Source organism: Rhinatrema bivittatum, chromosome 1, assembly GCF_901001135.1.
Source record: "Rhinatrema bivittatum chromosome 1, aRhiBiv1.1, whole genome shotgun sequence".
In the NCBI taxonomy this organism is placed as follows: domain Eukaryota; kingdom Metazoa; phylum Chordata; class Amphibia; order Gymnophiona; family Rhinatrematidae; genus Rhinatrema; species Rhinatrema bivittatum.
Window position 1 is genome coordinate 411637500 of NC_042615.1, and position 19113 is coordinate 411656612.

The 19113-nt window shown below is 44.4% G+C and overlaps 1 protein-coding gene across 1 annotated transcript in view; it reads left to right on the forward strand.

The window, feature by feature from the left end:
* MYL5 (myosin light chain 5) overlaps positions 1-18705 on the forward strand; it is a 185486-nt gene extending 166781 nt beyond the window's left edge. The window contains exons 6-7 of the mRNA XM_029602476.1: positions 3125-3173; positions 18550-18705. Of these exons, the coding sequence (XP_029458336.1) occupies positions 3125-3173; positions 18550-18651 (151 nt within the window). The 3' untranslated portion in view covers positions 18652-18705. The remainder of the gene's footprint in view (positions 1-3124; positions 3174-18549) is intronic.
* The last annotated feature ends 408 nt before the right edge of the window (positions 18706-19113 follow it).

Below are 19113 nucleotides of genomic sequence, written 5' to 3' on the forward strand. Positions count from 1 at the left end.
CTCCTGTTCTACTTTTTGTGATTGGTGGTAACTGAAGTGAGGCTAAAACTATTAAAAAAAAAAAAAAAAAGGTAAAAAGAGAAAATGGTGGATCCTTGACGGAAACGCTGAACCTGAGAAGAGGACACAGAATCACGCCACGTTGCAAGGACCGTATTTAACCAAAGCATTACTTAATATTTCAACTTTAAGGTAAATAATTAATACGATATGAGAAACAATGCTTTATTTTTGTTTGTTGTAGAAAAACATATATATTGTCACAGGCCCCTGAGGAAGTATTCACACGAAACAAGAGCCGTGTTGGGCAAAGCTGAGCGATGGCTCTCAAGTAGAGCGGCGGCGGCTCTCATTGTATTGAACCTGTTTCAAAGTTAAAGCAAGCAGAGCGGCAGCTCCCGAACAAAAGAGTGGTGGCTCTTGGGCAAAGTTCCAGGGGAGAGCGGCGACTCTAGACAATTTTTTATGGTTTGACACTAAAGAAGGCAAGAAATAAGTTGAAGCTAAAGTGAAGTGTCCCATACTATACCATATAATGAATGGAAATCAATGATTAAAAAATTGAGCATAACAGTCCTAATGTTATAGACTGTTTAAAGCTTGTACAGCTAATGCTACTACAAAGAACAATTTATGATATTTCCGTTCATATTAAGTAAAATATTTTGTTTTCACATATGATGTTTTTTGTTGACGTGTAATGGTATTACATCATATTTTTCAGTTATTACAATATTATTGGATATTGTTTTTGACATAAAGAGCTACTCCTCCCCCTTTTCTGTCCTTTCTGAGTAAGTTATAGCCCAGTATTGCCGTATCCCAATCATGAGACTCAGTGAACCAGGGTCTCTGTACAGTACCTATGTTCTAGTCTGTATAACATTTTCCAACTGGTTAGCATCATATTTTTATCTCATGTTTAAAAAAGCTGGATTCTTATTAGTCATATGGTTTCTTGTAAATTGAGCCCAGAAGGTAGGAAAAAACCCTCAGTCCTAATTTTTAACATACTTTTTAACCTTTAACATTTTTTAGCATTTCATCAGGTTTACAAGTCTGATCAGTGCCAATTTCATTGTACTGCAATTAGCTTCATTCTTTACCACCACCATAAGACCATATTTGACAAACTAATCTGGCTTCATAGAAAACATTCTCAAAGCATCCTTATACCTTCATGCCTTTGGGGATCAGAATGCTATGATGCAGAAACCCAGAAGAGCACATGCTAAGCTAAGCAATATCATTGCAGGCTTTGCCTTCTGCTCAAAGTTCCTGAGCCCACTGTACTTCAGAAACTCTCTACTTAAGATGAAGGGAAACAATACAGGTATAAATACTTCTTACACCATGTTTCATATGTAGAAATAAAGACAATGAAACTGTTAGTTAATTGGTGCCATGTATTCTAAGTAACAAAAGTAAAAAACAGTGCAATAAAACAATCAGCCACAAGAAGCTAGCATCAACCTTTAAATTAACATCTGTAACAGGAACAACTAAGAAGGCTGTTGGTTGCAGAGGCATACTGTATGTAAATAAATAATAACTCCTCTTGTAATCTCACTGGTTTGCCTTGTTGCCAAACAGGATGCAAGGGTGTTTACTATGAGACCTAGAAAATAAATAAATACATTATTGCTTGCAAGTTGAGTGTCCATGCATTTGTTTTGGGCATTTTGGTAGACATCCAGAGCAGGCCACATGTGGCAGCTTGTTGTACCACATTTGACATCTAATATTTTGCTTCACAGAAAAAAAGATCTATGATAAAATAGTGCTGCATAACTCTTTAAATATCTATAAACATTTAAAAAAATTATTCCTATAGGCAAGAAATTAAAATACAACTATTCCAGAAAGGGATACTGTGGAAGACAGCTTCTCTGAAAGCATAAATTTCATCATAAAACGTGAGACTTTAAATAGCAATTTTCAAAGGCATATCCACACTTAAAAAACATTTTGCCTTCCTAAATAAGCTAAAATAATTTGCCCACCCTGTATGTGGGTAAAAGTAGATGCATAGTTCTAAAACCTGTGTACTCTTATTCACATCATAGTGGAGGTATTCTTGGGGCTGAGCTAGGTCAGAGGAGAAAACAACATACATAATTTTGGATTTTCAAAACCATGAATAGGGACGGTAACTTTAAAACAGGAGTGCAGGCACCCATATACACATGCATATGGGTGTGCTGCAGGATGTACTGCAATTTTATATCCTGCATGCAGGTACACACACATGTTATAAAATAGGCTAGGCATATGTGTGCTCCCTATTATAAGCATGTACAGCAGGGAAATGTTGGCTTTGAGATACACAAGTTAGGGAATTTTATAACATGTGCGCATCCAAGACATAAGTTTCACAAATTCTCCACCAGTTTGCCCAGTTTACAGCTAGGTCCTCAAGACACCCTTAGTTCTTTAGCATGCACTCCCCTCAAATAACCCAGAGCTGTCAAGAACTTCATAGATGGCTAGAAATAATGTTCTTCAGATTTACACATCACTCATAGCAGAAGTAACTTTGTGTTCAAATGGACCTGGACATGTGCCTAGTTGCGTAGCTACATACATGCATATCTCTTGGCCGCCCCCCCCCCCCTGGAATGTCTATGCCCCACCCACATTCCACCCCTTTTTTTCCCCCCTATGTGAGATATTTATACAGTCGTACTTGTGTGCTCATGTGGCCATTTTATAAAATTGGGTGGCCCCAAAAAAACGATATATATGCATCCATCTCCTGGTTTGGGCACACTTACTACTTTTAAAATTCACCTTATAATTGTTTATTTTTTTATTTTGATTTAAATAGTCACTATATCAGAAAGACACTCATAGCAGCAGACAATGCAATATAATTACTGTAAATAATTTGAAATATATCTGCAGAGAAAGCAGATGCAAATCTCTGTGGGTACTTTTCCCTGGGGCAACTTTCCTTTGAAAAGTGGTGTAAAGATCAAGGTTAAAGTACCTGCTGAATTTGAAGCAATGCAGGCAGTTTGAAAATTGCCTTTTTTCACATCAGTTATTCAGATATTGCACATTGAATATATTAATTCGAAAACAATATGTAAATCATAATATCTCATTTATTTTTATCCATCAGCTTGAAAAATATGCTCATGACACAAGGAGACAAGTTCTCAGCCGAAGAGGTTTGTAGCTTTTATTTTGACTGCATAATTTTTCATATTATAGTTCTATTTATGTATTCATTATATAAAGATAGACTTAAGAAACTTAAGGAGTCATTTTTTAAAAATATTTGGATTACTTATAGGCCCAAAGTACAAGCAAATTTTAAAGAGAAACTCCCTGTGGAGTTTTCCTTTTAAAATTTGGGGTCCATTTGGTGACACTGGTACTTGCTCCTCCAGACTTTGCAGGTACAAAGTTGACACCATAAGGCATTAGGAATGTGCATTAGTTTGAAATGAATGGATAAAATGCAACAAATGGGTCCACGTATATACCATTTGTGAATCTCCAAAATGAATAGAGGGTGTCCACAAATTTAAATGAAAATTTTCATTTCATTTTTTTATATTTCCCATTCAAGTCTTTGGCTCTACTGAGCAAGCAGAAAGTGACAAGGACTAACTGTTAAATATAGCAACCAATTCTTATCCTGTGTGACATAGTAGCCTTGTCAGAGCTGAGGCAGGAGAAGTTGGCAAAGAGACCAGAAGGAGGAGAAATCTCAGTGAAGCATCTTTTTAACTAGCTTATAGTTGCCATCTGGATCAAGTGACACTGATTTCCTCCCACTGAAAGGTCTGAACATTTACAAGAAACTTAATTTTCCCTGTTGGATTTTGCAGAGAAGAATTTCTTTACAGAAGGTTTCTGATGTAAGCTTGAAAATGGCATTGTCAGAGGTCTTTTTCTGATTTTCTCTGCTGCAGTAGGTGGTCTCACCCACTGAGACTGAAAGACCAGAGGCAGTGTCATTGCTTTCTGTGTTCACTGGGAGCAAGGTTAGAAATGTATAAAGGTTGGCATGAGCCTCAGGTTATGCAATGTGTAGTTGACGCAGTCTCGTAAGCGAACCTACAAGGCGTACACCAGCAGCTGGTGAATGTGCCCTGTAGTGGGACAGACTGGAGATTCACCTATACCAGCTGTCTCCACCGCAGGTTGAGCCCCTGGGTTCTGGCAGCCAGCAGCTCTTAGGTGAGTCCCTAGGGCAGAGACAGCAAGAACAAGAGGTCCACTAGCATAGTGGTGTCAGGGCAGGTAGTGGATAGACAGAGACAGGCCAAGGTTGGGACAGGCTGAGAACAGATGTGATCATGTCTAGACAGCAGACAAAACTTGGTCAGGTCCAGGCATAAGAACTTAAGACATTGCCCATACTAGGTCAGACCCAAGGGTCCATCAAGCCTAGCATCCTGTTTCCAATAGTGGCCAATCCAGGCTACAAGTACCTGGCAAGTACCAAAAAACTAAGTATATGCAATGCTACTGATGCTAGTAATAGCAGTGGCTATTTTCTAAGTCAACTTGATTAATAGCAGGTAATGGACTTCTCCTCCAAGAACTTATCCAAACCTTTTTCAGACCCAGCTACACTAACTACACTAACCACATCCCCTGGCAACAAATTCCAGAGTTTAATTGTGCGTTGAGTGGAAAATAATTTCTCCTATTAGTTTTAAATGTGCTACATGCTAACTTCATGGAGTGCCCCCTAGTCCTTCTATTAACCGAAAGCGTAAATAACCAATTTTCATTTACCAATTCTAGACTTCACATGATTTTAAATACCTCTATCATATCCCCCCATCAGCCGTCTCTTCTCCAAGCTGAACAGCCCTCTAACCTCTTTAGTCTTTTCCTCATAGGGGAGCTGTTTCATCCTGTTTATCATTTTGGCCACCCTTCTCTGTAGCTTCTCCAACACAACTATATCTTTTTTGAGATGTGGCGACCAAGAATTGTACACAGTATTCAGGTTGTGTTTACCATGGAGCGATACAGAAGCATTATGACATTTTCCATTTTATTCACCATTCTCTTCCTATTAATTCCTAACATTCTGTTTGCTTTTTTGGCTGCGGCAGCACACTGAGCCAACAATTTCAATGTATTATCCACTATGATGTCTAGCTCTCTTTCCTGGATGGTAGCTCCTAATATGGAACCTAACATTGTGTAACTATAGCATGGGTTATTTTTCCCTATATGCATCACCTAGCACTTATCCACATTAAATTTCATCTGCCATTTGGATGCCCAATTTTCCAGTCTCACAAGGTCTTCCTGCAATTTATCACAATCCGCTTGTGATTTAACTACTCTGAATAATTTTGTAATCATCTGCAAATTTGATTACCTCACTCATCGTATTCCTTTACAGAACATTTATAAATATATTGAAAAGCACGGGTCCTAGCTCAGATCCTTGGGGCATTCTACTGTTTACTCTTTTTCACTGAGAACATTGTCCATTTAATCCTACTTTCTGTTTTCTGTCTTTTAACCAGTTTGTGATCCACGAAAATACATTACCACCTATTCCATGACTTTTTACTTTTATTAGAAGCCTCTCATGAGGAACTTTGTCAAATGCCTTCTGAAAATCCAAATATACTACATCTACAGGTTTACCTTTATCTACATGCCTATTAACCCCTTTAAAAAAAGTGAAGCAGATTTGTGAGGCAAGACTTGCCCTGGGTAAAGCCATGCTGACTTTGTTCCATTAAACAATGTCTTTCTATATGTTCTATGATTTTGATCTTTAGAACACTTTCCACTATTTTTCCTGGCACTGAAATCAGGCTAACTGGTCTGTAGTTTCCCGGTCAAGGATCCTTGTCCTTCCTGGAGCCTAAATTTGGTCCTCAAGGCTCTGTGTGCGGCACCATTTGAGCCTCTGAAGAGGGCGACACTAAAGGATCTCACGTTGAGGCTGTCCTTTCCGGTGGTTATGTCCTCTGCCCGCCGGGTGTCGGAGCTTCAGGCCTTATCCTGCAGGGAGCCTTTTTAAGGATTACGGATGTGGGGGTCTCTTTGCGGACGGTTCCTTCCTTTCTCCCAAAGGTTGTGTCCTCCTTTCATTTGAATCAGAGTGGTCCAAACCCTGAAAGGATGGGAACTCCCATCCTTTCAGGGTTTGGACCACTCTGAACCCCAGTCTAGGGATCTGAGGAAGCTTGATGTGCATCGGGTTCTATTGCATTATCTGGAGGTTACAAATAGCTTCCATATGTCGGACCATCTCTTCGTATTGTGGAGTGGCCCCAGAAAAGGGCATAAGGCGTCTAGAGCTATGATCGCCTGCTGGTTGAAAGAGGCAATTGGTTCGGCATACCTCCTTCATGGCCTTCGAGCGCATTCAACCCGTTCACAGTCCACCTCATGGGGCAGGTGTTCGCAAGTTTCGCTGCAAGAAATTTGTAGCGGAGGCTACTTGGAAATCTTTGCACCACCTTTGCTAGCATTATCATTTTGGATGTCCAGGCCCCAGGCTCTGGTGGTTTTGGTGAAGGTGTGAAGTGAGCGGGACTCTGAAGTCCCACCCTGTTGTAGGAAAGCTCTGGTACATCCCAGGAGTGTGGACTGATCTGGGTACGTCAGGAAAAGAAAATTGGTTCTTATCTGCTAATTTTCATTCCTGTAATACCACAGATCAGTCCAGAGTCCAGCTCCTTTTCAGTGTAGGGATAATGGAGTGTCCGCTTGTTCAGTACTTATTTATCTTTTTCTGCAGACTACTTTCAAAGTTTTCAAAGTTGTCACGGGTTCTGCTCCTTCTTGGGGTTAGTGACCAGATTGTGTGTGTGTGTAGGGTTTTCTCTTTCCCCGGTCCATATGGGGATAAAATTCGAATTAAAGTAGTTATTGGTTATGGTAGTTTTTAAAATGTTCTGCTTGGATACATTGTAATACTGCCGGACTGTAGGTGGCACCTGAGAGTATAGGGCAGAGTCAGTCAAAACTTCTGTCTCCATCTGCTGGAGGGGAGGCAAAACCCAGGAGTCTGGACTGATCCGTGGTACTACAGGAACGAAAATTAGCAGGTAAGAACCAATTTTCCTATTTTAATGGTAGGTTACAAATTTTAACTAATAGATCTGAATTTTCATTTTTGAGTTCCTTCAAACCCTGGGGTGTATATCATCTGGTTCAGGTGATTTACTACTCTTCAGTTTGTCAATCAGGCCTACCACATCTTCTAGGTTCACCGTGATTTGGTTCAGTTCATCTGAATCATTACCCATGAAAACTTTCTCCAGAACGGGTAACTCCCCAACATCCTCTTCGGTACACACCGAAGCAAATAAATCATTTAATCTTTCCATGATGGCCTTATTTTTAAGTGCTCCTTTAACCCCTTGATCATCTAATAGTCCAACAGACTCCGTCGCAGGTTTCTGTTCAGATATATTTTTAAAAGTTTTTACTGTTGTCCTTACGGCCAACTTCTTTTCAAATTCTCTCTTAGCAATGTCTTACATTTAACTTACCAATGCTTATGCTTTATCCTATTTTCTTCTGTTGGATCCTTCTTCCAATTTTTGAATGAAGATCTTTTGGCTAAAATAGCCTCTTTCACCTCACCTTTTAACCATACCGGTAATCATTTTACCTTCCTTCCACCTTTCTTAATGTGTGGAATACATCTGGACTGTGCTTCTAGGATGGTATTTAAGTGTCCACGCCTCTTGTACACTTTGGGGCGGATTTTCAGAGCCCTGCTCGCCGGTGCGCCTATGTTCAATAGGCCTACCGGCGCGCGCAGACCCCGGGACTCGCGTAAGTCCAGGGGTTTTCCGAGGGGGGGCGTGTCGGGGGCGAGTCGGGGGGCGGGGCCCGGTCCGCGCGGCATTTTCGGGGCGGGACGTAGCGTTTCGGGGCGGGCCCGGGGGCGTGGTTACGGCCCAGGGCGGTCCGGGGGTGTGACCGCGCCCTCCGGACCCGCCCCCAGGTCGCATCCCGGCGCGCTAGCTGCCCGCTGGCACGTGGGGATTTACGTCTCCCTCCGGGAGTCCATTAGTTATGTCCATTAGTTATGATTGCTGAGCTTGGGTTGTTACACAGCATTTCTATACTATGTACTATGGCTCCCTGGAAACCATGCCTGTCCAACACTGAAAATAAATATGGCCATGACACTCTGTTAAAAGCCTTTTCAGAGTCAAATCCCACTATCATAGCTGGGGTTCCTTTGGCTTTGCACTCTTCTATCGCAGTGAGCAACTTTGTGATATTCGTGCTCACCGACCTCCCTTTCATAAAACCCACCTGATTCTGTGTAATGAGAGAGGGGAAGACAAAGCTTAGCCTATCTGCCATAATCTTCACAAATAATTTAGTTTCAAAGTTAAGCAAGGAAATCGGTCTATACGATGCAGGGAACGCCGGATCCTTACCCGGCTTCTCTAGCACTGTGAAGTAAGCCCTAGTTAACTCAGGAGGGAATTGTCTACGCTGCTGGACATCTTGATAGAATTTAAGGAGATCTGGGGTAATTTGATTTATGAGGCCTTTATAATATTCAGCACTAAAGCCATCCGGGCCAGGTGCCTTACTCTTCTTACTAGATTTAATGGCATTGAGAAGCTCGATTGAGCTAATGGGCTCATTAAGTGCATCTAGTTGCACAGTGGAAATTTTTGGAAGGATGATATCCTTAAAAAAACTCTGCTTCCTGTTCCGCACCCCCTGCTCTGTCATCCTTATACAACTGTTCATAGAATAACCTAAAGGCTGCGTATTTTGTGAATGGGGTTCCCCTTGCCATCTTTAAGCTTCGCAATATAGGTTTTCCCTTGAGCGATTCGGACCATATTGGCTAGAACTTGCCCCGCTTTATTGCCTTACCGGAATAATTTGTGGGCCCCATAAAGCATGGACTGTTTTGCCTTTTATGCAGCCAGTCATTTAAGAATGTAAAATGGCATGGTATTTGTTATAAATCTGTTAGAAATTCTGCTAGTGTGTTAGCGAACTGTTAAGGTTCTCCGTGAGGAGTAGCAATCTGTTATATCTGTTAAGAAAGCTGGCGTGATGGGAGGAGCAATCGAATGAATGGCTCCTAAGAAAGAGGAGTCAGCTATCTTGTAGTGTCTCAGATTCAATTATATTCCGCTATGCTGGTAATTAGCAATCTGTTATGAATCTGAGATAGTAGTGGTGAATCCCTGGGCCAGTGGCAGATGACCATGCCCCGGGAGGATATCCTGAGAGGGACCACTTGGCTAGGCTTGAGTATGGAGACAGACACACACTCTTTTATTAAACAGGTTTTTGAAACCACCAGAGGTGGCAGTAGTGAGCTGATATGCCCAGCAGGGCTGTAGTCCCTCAGGCACTGGAACCATGATCCAGGCTGGCTGAGCTGTTGAGAAACTGTAGAAAATGAATAGGTAGAGTAGACAAGGTTCATGAACAGAACTAGATGACCTGAAGGGAAGCTCAGGAGCTGGAAAGGCTTAGGCCCTTGAGGAGTGAGTACCCGGTTCTAGGGCTTTCCCTGGAACAATTATTTGTAGCAGCGATAGCTTTCAGGCAGTAGAGAATCTTCAGAATGTCCAGGAACATGGGCCCTCGAGGAGCGAGTACCGGTTCCTATCTGTAATCTGAAAGTACAGAAAGAGCAAGGCCCCCGAGGAGCGGGTACCTCTGGTAAGTCCGAAGAGGCAGAGTAGCTTGGGAGGAAAAGCTGAAGCAATCCCCTCCTTGCTAACTCCGTTAAATAGTGAATTAGGGAACTTTAAATACTGGAAGCGGATGACGTCATCTCAGGTGGGATGCTCCTGAGTTTTCGCGCCCCTAGCTGGTACTTTCAATCAGAGTGCGCGCACCCTAGGTCATCAGGCAACATGGCGGATCAGCAACCTCGAGCATGGAGACCACCGCGGCAGCCAGCCATCCATCAAACCTGGAGGGAGTCGCCACAGAGGTAAAGAGAGCGGAGTGAGGGCGTCGAGCATCGACGGACGCAACAGTATTCAGCCCATCTCGGTGGTGTATTTTGGAATGCCAGATCTTGCTTGGCCTGTTGGAGCTTTCTTTCTAGGCATTTAATTTGACTATGCATATTCTTAGAGCGGGCAATCATATATGCTAGAATCTCTCCCCGCATAACTACTTTACCCGCTTCCCAATATAGACAAGGATCCTCTTGTGCTGGTATTGTTACTTTCGTACTCGTTCCATTTATAACGTAAGAACTCCTGAATGTCTGATTTTCAGCCAAATACCCTGGAAATCTCCATCTCCGTACTCCTGCCTTCTCCTCCTCCCTTACTTTGACGTCAATCCATAAAATAGCAAGATTAGAGATCTCAATAGGGCCTATGTGGGCTTTCTCAATTTTGGAAAAAAAAAGTTTCAGCCACTAGAATTTAATCTATCCTAGACATCGTAGCGTGAGCACTCGAGATGTGGGTATAATCACGTTCCATTGGGTGTAAAGTACGCCAGATGTCCATGGTGTTTAACTCATTGCATAGATATTCTATGCCTTTGGGCTTCCCCCCACTCATAGGGACTACTGTTCCAGATCTATCCAATGTTGGGTCTTTTACACAATTAAAGTCCCTTAAAAGAATTAGCTGACCTCGTAGGACAGGGATTATTTTAGCCACTAATGTCTGAAATAAGGAGCATGAGTACAAGTTTGGAGCATACATCATACAGAAGGTGAAATCTCGTCCCCATATTTTACCCACCACTATAAGATATCGGCCAGTGTCATCTTTTATCTGCTGAAGCAGCTCAAAATGAACATTCTTATGTAACTGTATTGCTACCCCTGCCTTACGTTGACAGCCGGGGCATAAAAGCAGTGACCCACCCAATTGCGTTTCAGTTTTTTGCTCTCCTCCGAGGTTAGGTGGGTTTTCTGTAGGCCAACCACCCCCACTTTTTGCATAAACAATGCGCCTGAGTATTTTTTGTCTCTTTACTGGGGATCCTATGCCTCCTACATTCCATGAAACCACATCATACCTTATTCATCCTGTTTTTAAAGCTGTCATGTAATATATAAAGCTCAGTGCTGATATAGAGCCCAAAGGAACCCCTCCCCCCCCCCCAGCTTGGGCCCCTAGGAATTTCTGGTATGTGGCCTTCCCTCCAATCCTTTCTCTTCCCCCACAGACAGGTTTGAGATAAAGATCCTGCTCACCCTTCCTCCTCCCCCCCGCCCACCCCCACCCCCCTCTCGTACCCTGTCCCTCCCCTGTTCCTGCTGCTTCCCTCTACCCCTTCCCTCATATTCCCTGTTTCACAAATAACACCGTCCCCAGCCATACTGGGGTTGAGGTCCGTAATGTGTGCGCTCGGGTGCCACCCCTCAACAATGTGTTCCCATATCCCGCTTGCTGGCCTGTCCCTCTTTTCTGTACTGCTCCCTGGATCCCTGCAGGCATCACGGTCATATTTCCTAGACCCTCAGTGTTGTCAGGTCTTATTAGGTAGGAGATATACAAGTTAACCACACATTTAACATATAACAGAGAAAAACCTGAGAACTATATAACTTGAGCCCTTTAAAGAAAAGTCCTCTCTTGGGCTCCAAACCTGCTGTAAAAAGTGCAGCCTCTCTTGTGGTATGAGAGTGTGCTCCAAGAAACCAAACAAACCCAGCCATACTGTTCCTCAGGTCTATTCCTTGGCGTTTGCAAGTCATTCTTCAGCCTTTCATGGGGAGTCGAAAGAGAATACTTTTCCTTCCTTCCACACCTTTAAGAACCGCCGGATATTGGAGTGCAAAACAAAGGTTCTGATTATACAGTTCCTGACAAGTGCTTGAAAAAGATTTCCGCTTTGCCAGTGCCACCACTGCCGCTGAATAATCATGAAATATAATAATTTTATGTTCCTGAAATTTCATTGCTTTGGTCTTTCTATATGCTGCCAGAATCGTTGCTCAATGCGCCCAGTTTAGGAATCGGGCGATTACTAACCTAGGCCGTCTCTCCGTGTCCCGTTTGGGGCCCAGTCTAGGTGTCCTTTCTATGCAAATTTCCCCCAGCCAGATTGGGTAATTGCAGTTCACGTGGCAACCATTCCTCCAGCGTCTTCTTAAGTTCACTGTCCGTGATCGCCTCCAGAATCCCCAAGAATTTTAGGTTGTCTTGCATGTCCGATTCTCTAAATCTTCCAGTTTTTCCTCCACCGCTTTGAGGACCGTCTCCATCGCAGTTACCTTTGCCATGATTGCCATATTGTCTTCCTCCATCACGGATATTCTGCCTTCAGCTATGTCTATGCAGTGGATGAAGTCTCCTAGCGTTTCTTTTAGAGCCGCAAAACTTTCACTGATAGCATCAAATTTGTCCTCTAATGCAGCTACCACTGCCATGGTAAGCCGTTCAACTCCCCTCTCATCGAGCGCCGTGCTGTTGGCGGTGCCTCGAGTGTCCGCCATTTTGCCCTCTGCCCCATTGATTTTGGGCTTTCTTTCTGGGCCACTTTGAGGTCATCCCTTAACGTTTTTGCTGTATTGCCGTCACTGAAGGACATGATCCACCTTCTGCCGCCTGTAAGAGTATTTTTTCTCCTGTGTTTAGTTCTTTATTCACCCGATTTCGAGGGGTGGCACCCGGAGCCCTGGAGAGTGCGTCTCCCCCGGCTCACCGCATCACGTGACACCCAATACCTTTTTGAAAGTTTAACACTAGAGCCATGGATTTGCTTACTGTCCCCCTTCCAGTCATTAATTCAAATTTGATCAAGATCCAGAGGGGCAGGTCAAAGGGGTTATCCCGACATAGACCTCTTTGCGTCCCCTCAGAACCACAAAGTGGACAATTACTGCTCCCTCATTCGGAGCCAGCGCTCTCAGCCCCGAGAGGCATTCTCTCTCTCGAGGGCAAATGGTCAGCTCTATGCATTCCCTCTACTTCCTCTTCTCTCGAAGACTCTCTCGGGAAGCTCTGTCAGGACAAGGGAACCATGATCCTGATAGCACCTCACTGGCCACGTCAAGTGTGGTTTCCCATACTCTAGGATCTCTCCATCCGCAGGCACATTACCTTGGGAACGCACCCGCTTCTGATCACTCAGAACGACGGATGTCTACGCCATCCCAATCTTCAGGCCTTGTCCCTGACGGTATGGATGTTGAAAGGTTAATTCTTCAACTACTTAACCTTTCAGATTCGGTTTCTCGTGTCCTGATTGCTTCACAAAAGCCTTCCACAAGAAAATCTTATTCCTATAAATGGAAAAGGTAAACATCATGGTGTTCTTCGCAATCCCTTGATCCCTTTTCCTGTCCAATCCCAAGGTTTTTGGACTATCTCTGGCATTTATCGGAATCAGGTCTAAAGACCTCTTCCATCAGAATGCATGTCAGTGTGGTAGCCGCCTTCCATAAAGGTGTCGGGGATGTCCCTATATCGGTACAACCCCTCGTAACACGTTTTCTTAAAGGATTGCTCCATATCAAGCCACCTTTACGTCCTCCGGCCCCTTCTTGGGACCTTAATCTGGTTCTCGGGCGGCTCATGAAACCACCCTTCGAACCTCTTCACTCCTTGACCTACAATATCTCACATGGAAAGTGATTTTCCTTTTGGCTATCACTTCAGCTCGCAGGGTTAGTGAGTTACAGGCTCTAGTTACCTATCCGCCTTACACTAAACTCCTGCAGGACCGGGCGGTACTCCGCACTCACCCTAAGTTTTTGCTTAAGGTAGTTTCGGAGTTTCACATTAATCAATCCATCCTACTACCAATTTTCTTCCCCAGGCCCCACTCCAACCCAGGGGAACAGGCTCTGCATACCCTTGACTGTAAACGGGCTCTAGCATTCTACCTAGACCGTACAATTGCCCACAGGAAGAGCACTCAGTTATTCGTCTCTTTCCATCCCAACAAACTAGGGCAACCTGTGGGTAAGCAGACTCTCTCCTCCTGGTTGACGGACTGCATATCTTTTTGCTATCAGCAAGCAGGCATTCCTTTTCAAGACCGTGTTAAAGCACACTCTGTGAGGGCCATAGCGATTTCAGTAACACACCTATGATCGGTGCCACTTCCTGACATTTGCAGGGCTGCCACCTGGTGTTCTCTCCACACTTTCGCAGCCCACTATTGCCTAGACAAAGCCAGAAGACAAGATTCCATCTTCAGCCAATCTGTCCTGCGTAACCTATTTCCAACGTGATGTACCAACACCCTTCTGCCTGCCCGGTGGGGTTTAGGATGCCCTCTACCAAATTCCACCCCAGTTGTTGTGCCTGTTGCATGCTGTTGGGTACATTTGGTGCATGTTCGGACATCCTCAGCTCGGTACTCGCCCATATGTGAGGACTACCATCCTGCTTGTCCTGTGAGAAAACAAATGTTGCTTACCTGTAACAGGTGATCTCACAGGACAGCAGGATGTTAGTCCTCACGAAACCCGCCCGCTGCCCCGCGGTGTTGGGTTCGTAACGTTTTGTTGTTTTATTTTTTCGGCACTGCCTATAGCTATCAAATAAGACTGAAGGGGGGACCCCTGCTGGCTGCAGGGTTAGTGCCATGCTGGGCATGCCCAGTAGGGGCCAGTCAAAGTTCTGGAAACTTTGACAGAAGTTTTCCGTGATTGGGCTCCATCCTGATGATGTTACCCATATGTGAGGACTAACATCCTGCTGTCCTGTGAGAACACCTGTTACAGGTAAGCAACTTTTGCTATCCCAGGAAGGGAAGAGACTCTTCTTCAAATATGCATTTCTCCAGTTTTGTGTAGAGTTTATGGGCACGCAGGTGTTGGAGGACTTGACGAACATCGCGATGATGAGACTGGAGGTCCTTTGAGAAGACAAGAACATCATCCAGCTAGACCACTACACTGGAATATAGCAGGTCCCAAAAGATTTCGTTCATCATATGTTGGAATACCGTGAGGGCATTACATAATCCGAATGGCATCACCAAATACTTGTAGTGGCCATCCTGGGTATTAAAAGCGGTTTTCCACTCGTCTCCAGGTTTAATCCAAACCAGGTTGTATGCCTCCCGGAGATCTAACTTGGTAAAAATTTGGGCTCCCTGTAGACAGTCCAACAGCTCTGATATGAGGGGCAATAGGTACCGGCCTTTCTTGGTTATGGCGTTAAGTCCCCGGTAATCAATGCAGGGTCAAAGAGTGCCATTTTTCTTAGCCACAAAGAAGAAGCCGGCCCCTGCAGGCGATGTTGAAGGTCGAATGAAATCCCCTTTCCAAGTTCTCCTGAATATATTTGGTCATGGCCTCGGTCTCGGGAAGGGATAAGGGGTATATAAATGTGTGTGCTTATGTGGTACTGACCGAATAATTTTAAAAGTGGAGTTATGTATTATGTAAGTCTGCTTTGAAATTTCGCGCTAAAATCTATGGGGCGGATTTTAAAAGGGCCGCGAGCGTAAATCCTTCCAGATTTACGCGCGCAGGGCCCTCGCGCGCCGGCGTGCCTATTTTGCATAGGCCGGCGCACGTAAAGCCCCGGGACGTGCGTAAGTCCCGGGGCTTTCGAAAAGGGGTGGGAGGGGGCTTGTCTGGGAGCGTCCCCAAAACGACACGGTGTTTCGGGGGCGTGCCGTGGCGTTTTGGGGGCGTGGCGCCGGCCCGGGGGCATGGTCGAGGCCTCCAGACCAGCCCCCGGGACCGGAGGACAGAGCGGGGCTGCCGGCGACGCACGCAAAGTTACGCCTGCTGAAAGCAGGCGTAACTTGCCGACAAAGGTAAGGGGGGGTTTAGATAGGGCCGGGGGGGTGGGTTAGGTAGGGGAAGGGAGGGGAAGGTGGGGGGAGGGCGAAAGAAAGTTCCCTCCGAGGCCGCTCCGAAATCGGAGCGGCCTCGGAGGGAACAGGCAGTGCACGCTGGGCTCGGCGCGCGCAGGTTGCACAAATGTGCACCTCCTTGCGCACGCCGATCCCGGATTTTATAAGATACGCGCGGCTACGCGCGTATCTTATAAAATCCAGCGTACTTTTGTTCGCGCCTGGTGTGCGAACAAAAGTACGCGCTCGCGTATTTTTTAAAAATCTGCCCCTATGTGTACTTACTAAACACAGACTTCAGTCCTACATGGGAGGTTATAAAATTACCTTCTAAAAGAATATATAGAATCATATTTTTGAGCTGAAATACATCACAAAGGGGCCTATTTACTTAGCTGTGATAATGCGTTAACATGCATTAAAATGTCAAAAGTAGTGCTTAATTTGTACTTAAATATGTTATCATGCACTGTCAGAAATTAACACATGCTATCTTCTGCCAACAAATTAGGCTCAACACTTGACAAACTAATGCACTGGGTTGCATATAAAGCAGCACATTAATATGCAAAAGGCTTAACACAGTGCACCCAACTAGCTTGTGAGGGCATTGAAAGACTAATGTGCCTGCTGATGTTCATGACTCTGCCATCCAGAAGTGGTTTACAGCTTGAAGAGCAACTGAAACCTCCCCTTTTCTAGATATGCAGGGCAAAGAGCAGGTTTGGCCTAGCTAGTGTTATTTTGGATTCTGGTTTGGGATTGCTCCTGCCCTGTTTATTCCGAGGGGCTTTCTACTAGGGATGTGAATCGTTTTCTGACGATTTAAAATATCGTCCGATATATTTTAAATCGTCAAAAATCATTAGAGGCGATAAATAATAGGAATTCCCCCGATTTATCGTCAAAAATCGTAAATCGGGGGAAGGGGAGGGCGGGAAAACCGGCACACTAAAACAACCCTAAACCCACCCCGACCCTTTAAAATAAATCCCCCACCCTCCCGAACCCCCCAAAATGTCTTAAATTACCTGGGGTCCAGTGGAGGGGGGGGGGGGGTCCCGGTGTGATGTTCCACTCTCGGGCCACGGGTGCATTTGATAGAAATGGCACCGGCGCTACCTTTGCCCTGTCATATGACAGGGCAAAGGTAGCGCCGGCGCCATTTTGGTTCCTGGCCCCACGATGTCGCGAGCGTAGAAGATCGCTCCCGGACCCCCAGGGACTTTTGGCCAGCTTGGGGGGGGCCTCCTGACCCCCACAAGACTTGCCAAAAGTCCAGCGGGGGTCTGGGAACGACCTCCTGCACTCGAATCGTGTTGCCGTAATGCAAAATGGCGCCGGCCATACGGCCGGCGTTTTGCAGTACGGCAATATGGCCATACGGCGTTTTGCAGTACGGCAATATGGCCATACTGGCGACGCCAATTTTGCATTACGGCAACACGATTCGAGTGCAGGAGGTCATTCCCGGACCCCCGCTGGACTTTTGGCAAGTCTTGTGGGGGTCAGGAGGCCCCCCCAAGCTGGCCAAAAGTCCCTGGGGGTCCAGTGGGGGTCCGGGAGCGATCTCCTACGCTCGCGACGTCGGGGGGACAGGAACCAAAATGGCGCCGGCGCTACCTTTGCCCTGTCATATGACAGGGCAAAGGTAGCGCTGGCGCCATTTCTATCAAATGCACCCATGGCCCGAGAGTGGAACATCACACCGGGACCCCCCCCACTGGACCCCAGGTAATTTAAGACATTTTGGGAGGGTTCGGGAGGGTGGGGGATTTATTTTAAAGGGTCGGGGTGGGTTTTAGGGTTGTTTTAGTGTGACGGTTTTCCCGCCCTCCCCCGATTTACGATTTACACGATATTTAAAAAAACAAAACTGCGACAATCCGATTCCCTCCCCCCCCCCAGCCGAAATCGATCGTTAAGACGATCGATCACACGATTCACATCTCTACTTTCTACTGGTAGGGAAGAATGGGGGGGGAGGGTTTGGAGGTCAGTGGCTGCTGGTCTCTCGTGTGTCATTTTTGGAAGGGGGAAGGTTTACTAGTTAATACTTTTGGAGGACACCTGAAGAGTACTGGGTGTATACCACAGTAAATAACCCACACTACAACCATTTGTTTTTAATGTGGTTCACTAAATAGGCCCCTAATTAAGATCCAATTCAATAGACACCCAATCATATGGGTAGAAAGCAATCCATCTGTGTCAAGTGGCTATTTTAAATTACCCTTTGTCAGTGCTGCTAAAAGTTCCCCAATACCTTTAGCTGCATTTGATGGAGGTTTTCTGGGGTCATGTGAGGACAGGGGAAGGAACATAACAGGTATACCTTGCAATTTCTATTATTGGCATGTTATTTTCCATGCAAAAAATACCCATACCAAAAGCAAGAAGAAATGTCCATGACTACTTTGTATCAATGGCAAGTTTAGAGAGAAAGTATGCACCTTCTGAAACTTGGTGCAAAGTCTGTAGGTAAAATATTTCAGCACAAATCTGTACCTGCTTTGTGTTCAGGTATTTTCTTTAGGGAAAAAAATAACACATATAGTTTTGTATATCCAAAACTTTGTATGTATGGTAGTTACCTTCCCTGACCTAACCCTACCCCAGAAGCACCTACAGAAATATATAAATAAAAGTACACACATTGCTGAATACTTTGAACATTTTCCAATCTCTACATGGGTAAAACTGCTCATTCCTGCAGGTAAAATTGCATTTTGCCCATGGAAATTGCTTTCATTTTGCCCTCTGTATAACTGTGCAATGATAATTTTTCTTTTTTCTTTTTTTTTCTTTTTAAATATAATGCAGGCTGATCAGATGTTCAAGTCTTTCGTTCCCAACGCACAGGGCAGCTTGGATTACAAATCCGTATGCTATATCCTTACACATGGAGAAGAAAAGGAAGAATAAATGCTGAAAATTAGTGAAATATTAGATATCAGTTCAATAAATCTAAAGTGTGCATTTGTTTACTGTTTCTTTTCTAAAAGTATCTGAAATTTAGTTACATTTTATTATGTATGATCTCTGGAATAATCAAGCTACCCATGGACTGACAAATCCCACAATAGTTTTTATCCCTGGAGTTTTCCGCATTAATCAAAGCAAAACTACATGGGTGGTTTTACTTTCATTGCCTCCTGAATAGTACCTGCATAAATTTGCACCTGCAGGTACTTTTTTTTTTTTTTATAATTCTTTATTTATGTGATTTTAATATGATATACAGAAAAATTTCCTTTTTTCATACAATCATTAAAGGAAAAACAAATAATTCAGGAAACGTATCATTCAAACAATTATTTCCTTCACTCTCCATCTATCATATTTAACTGTTAAGTGGAAATTTTGGGAGATCCAAGATTTAAAGGA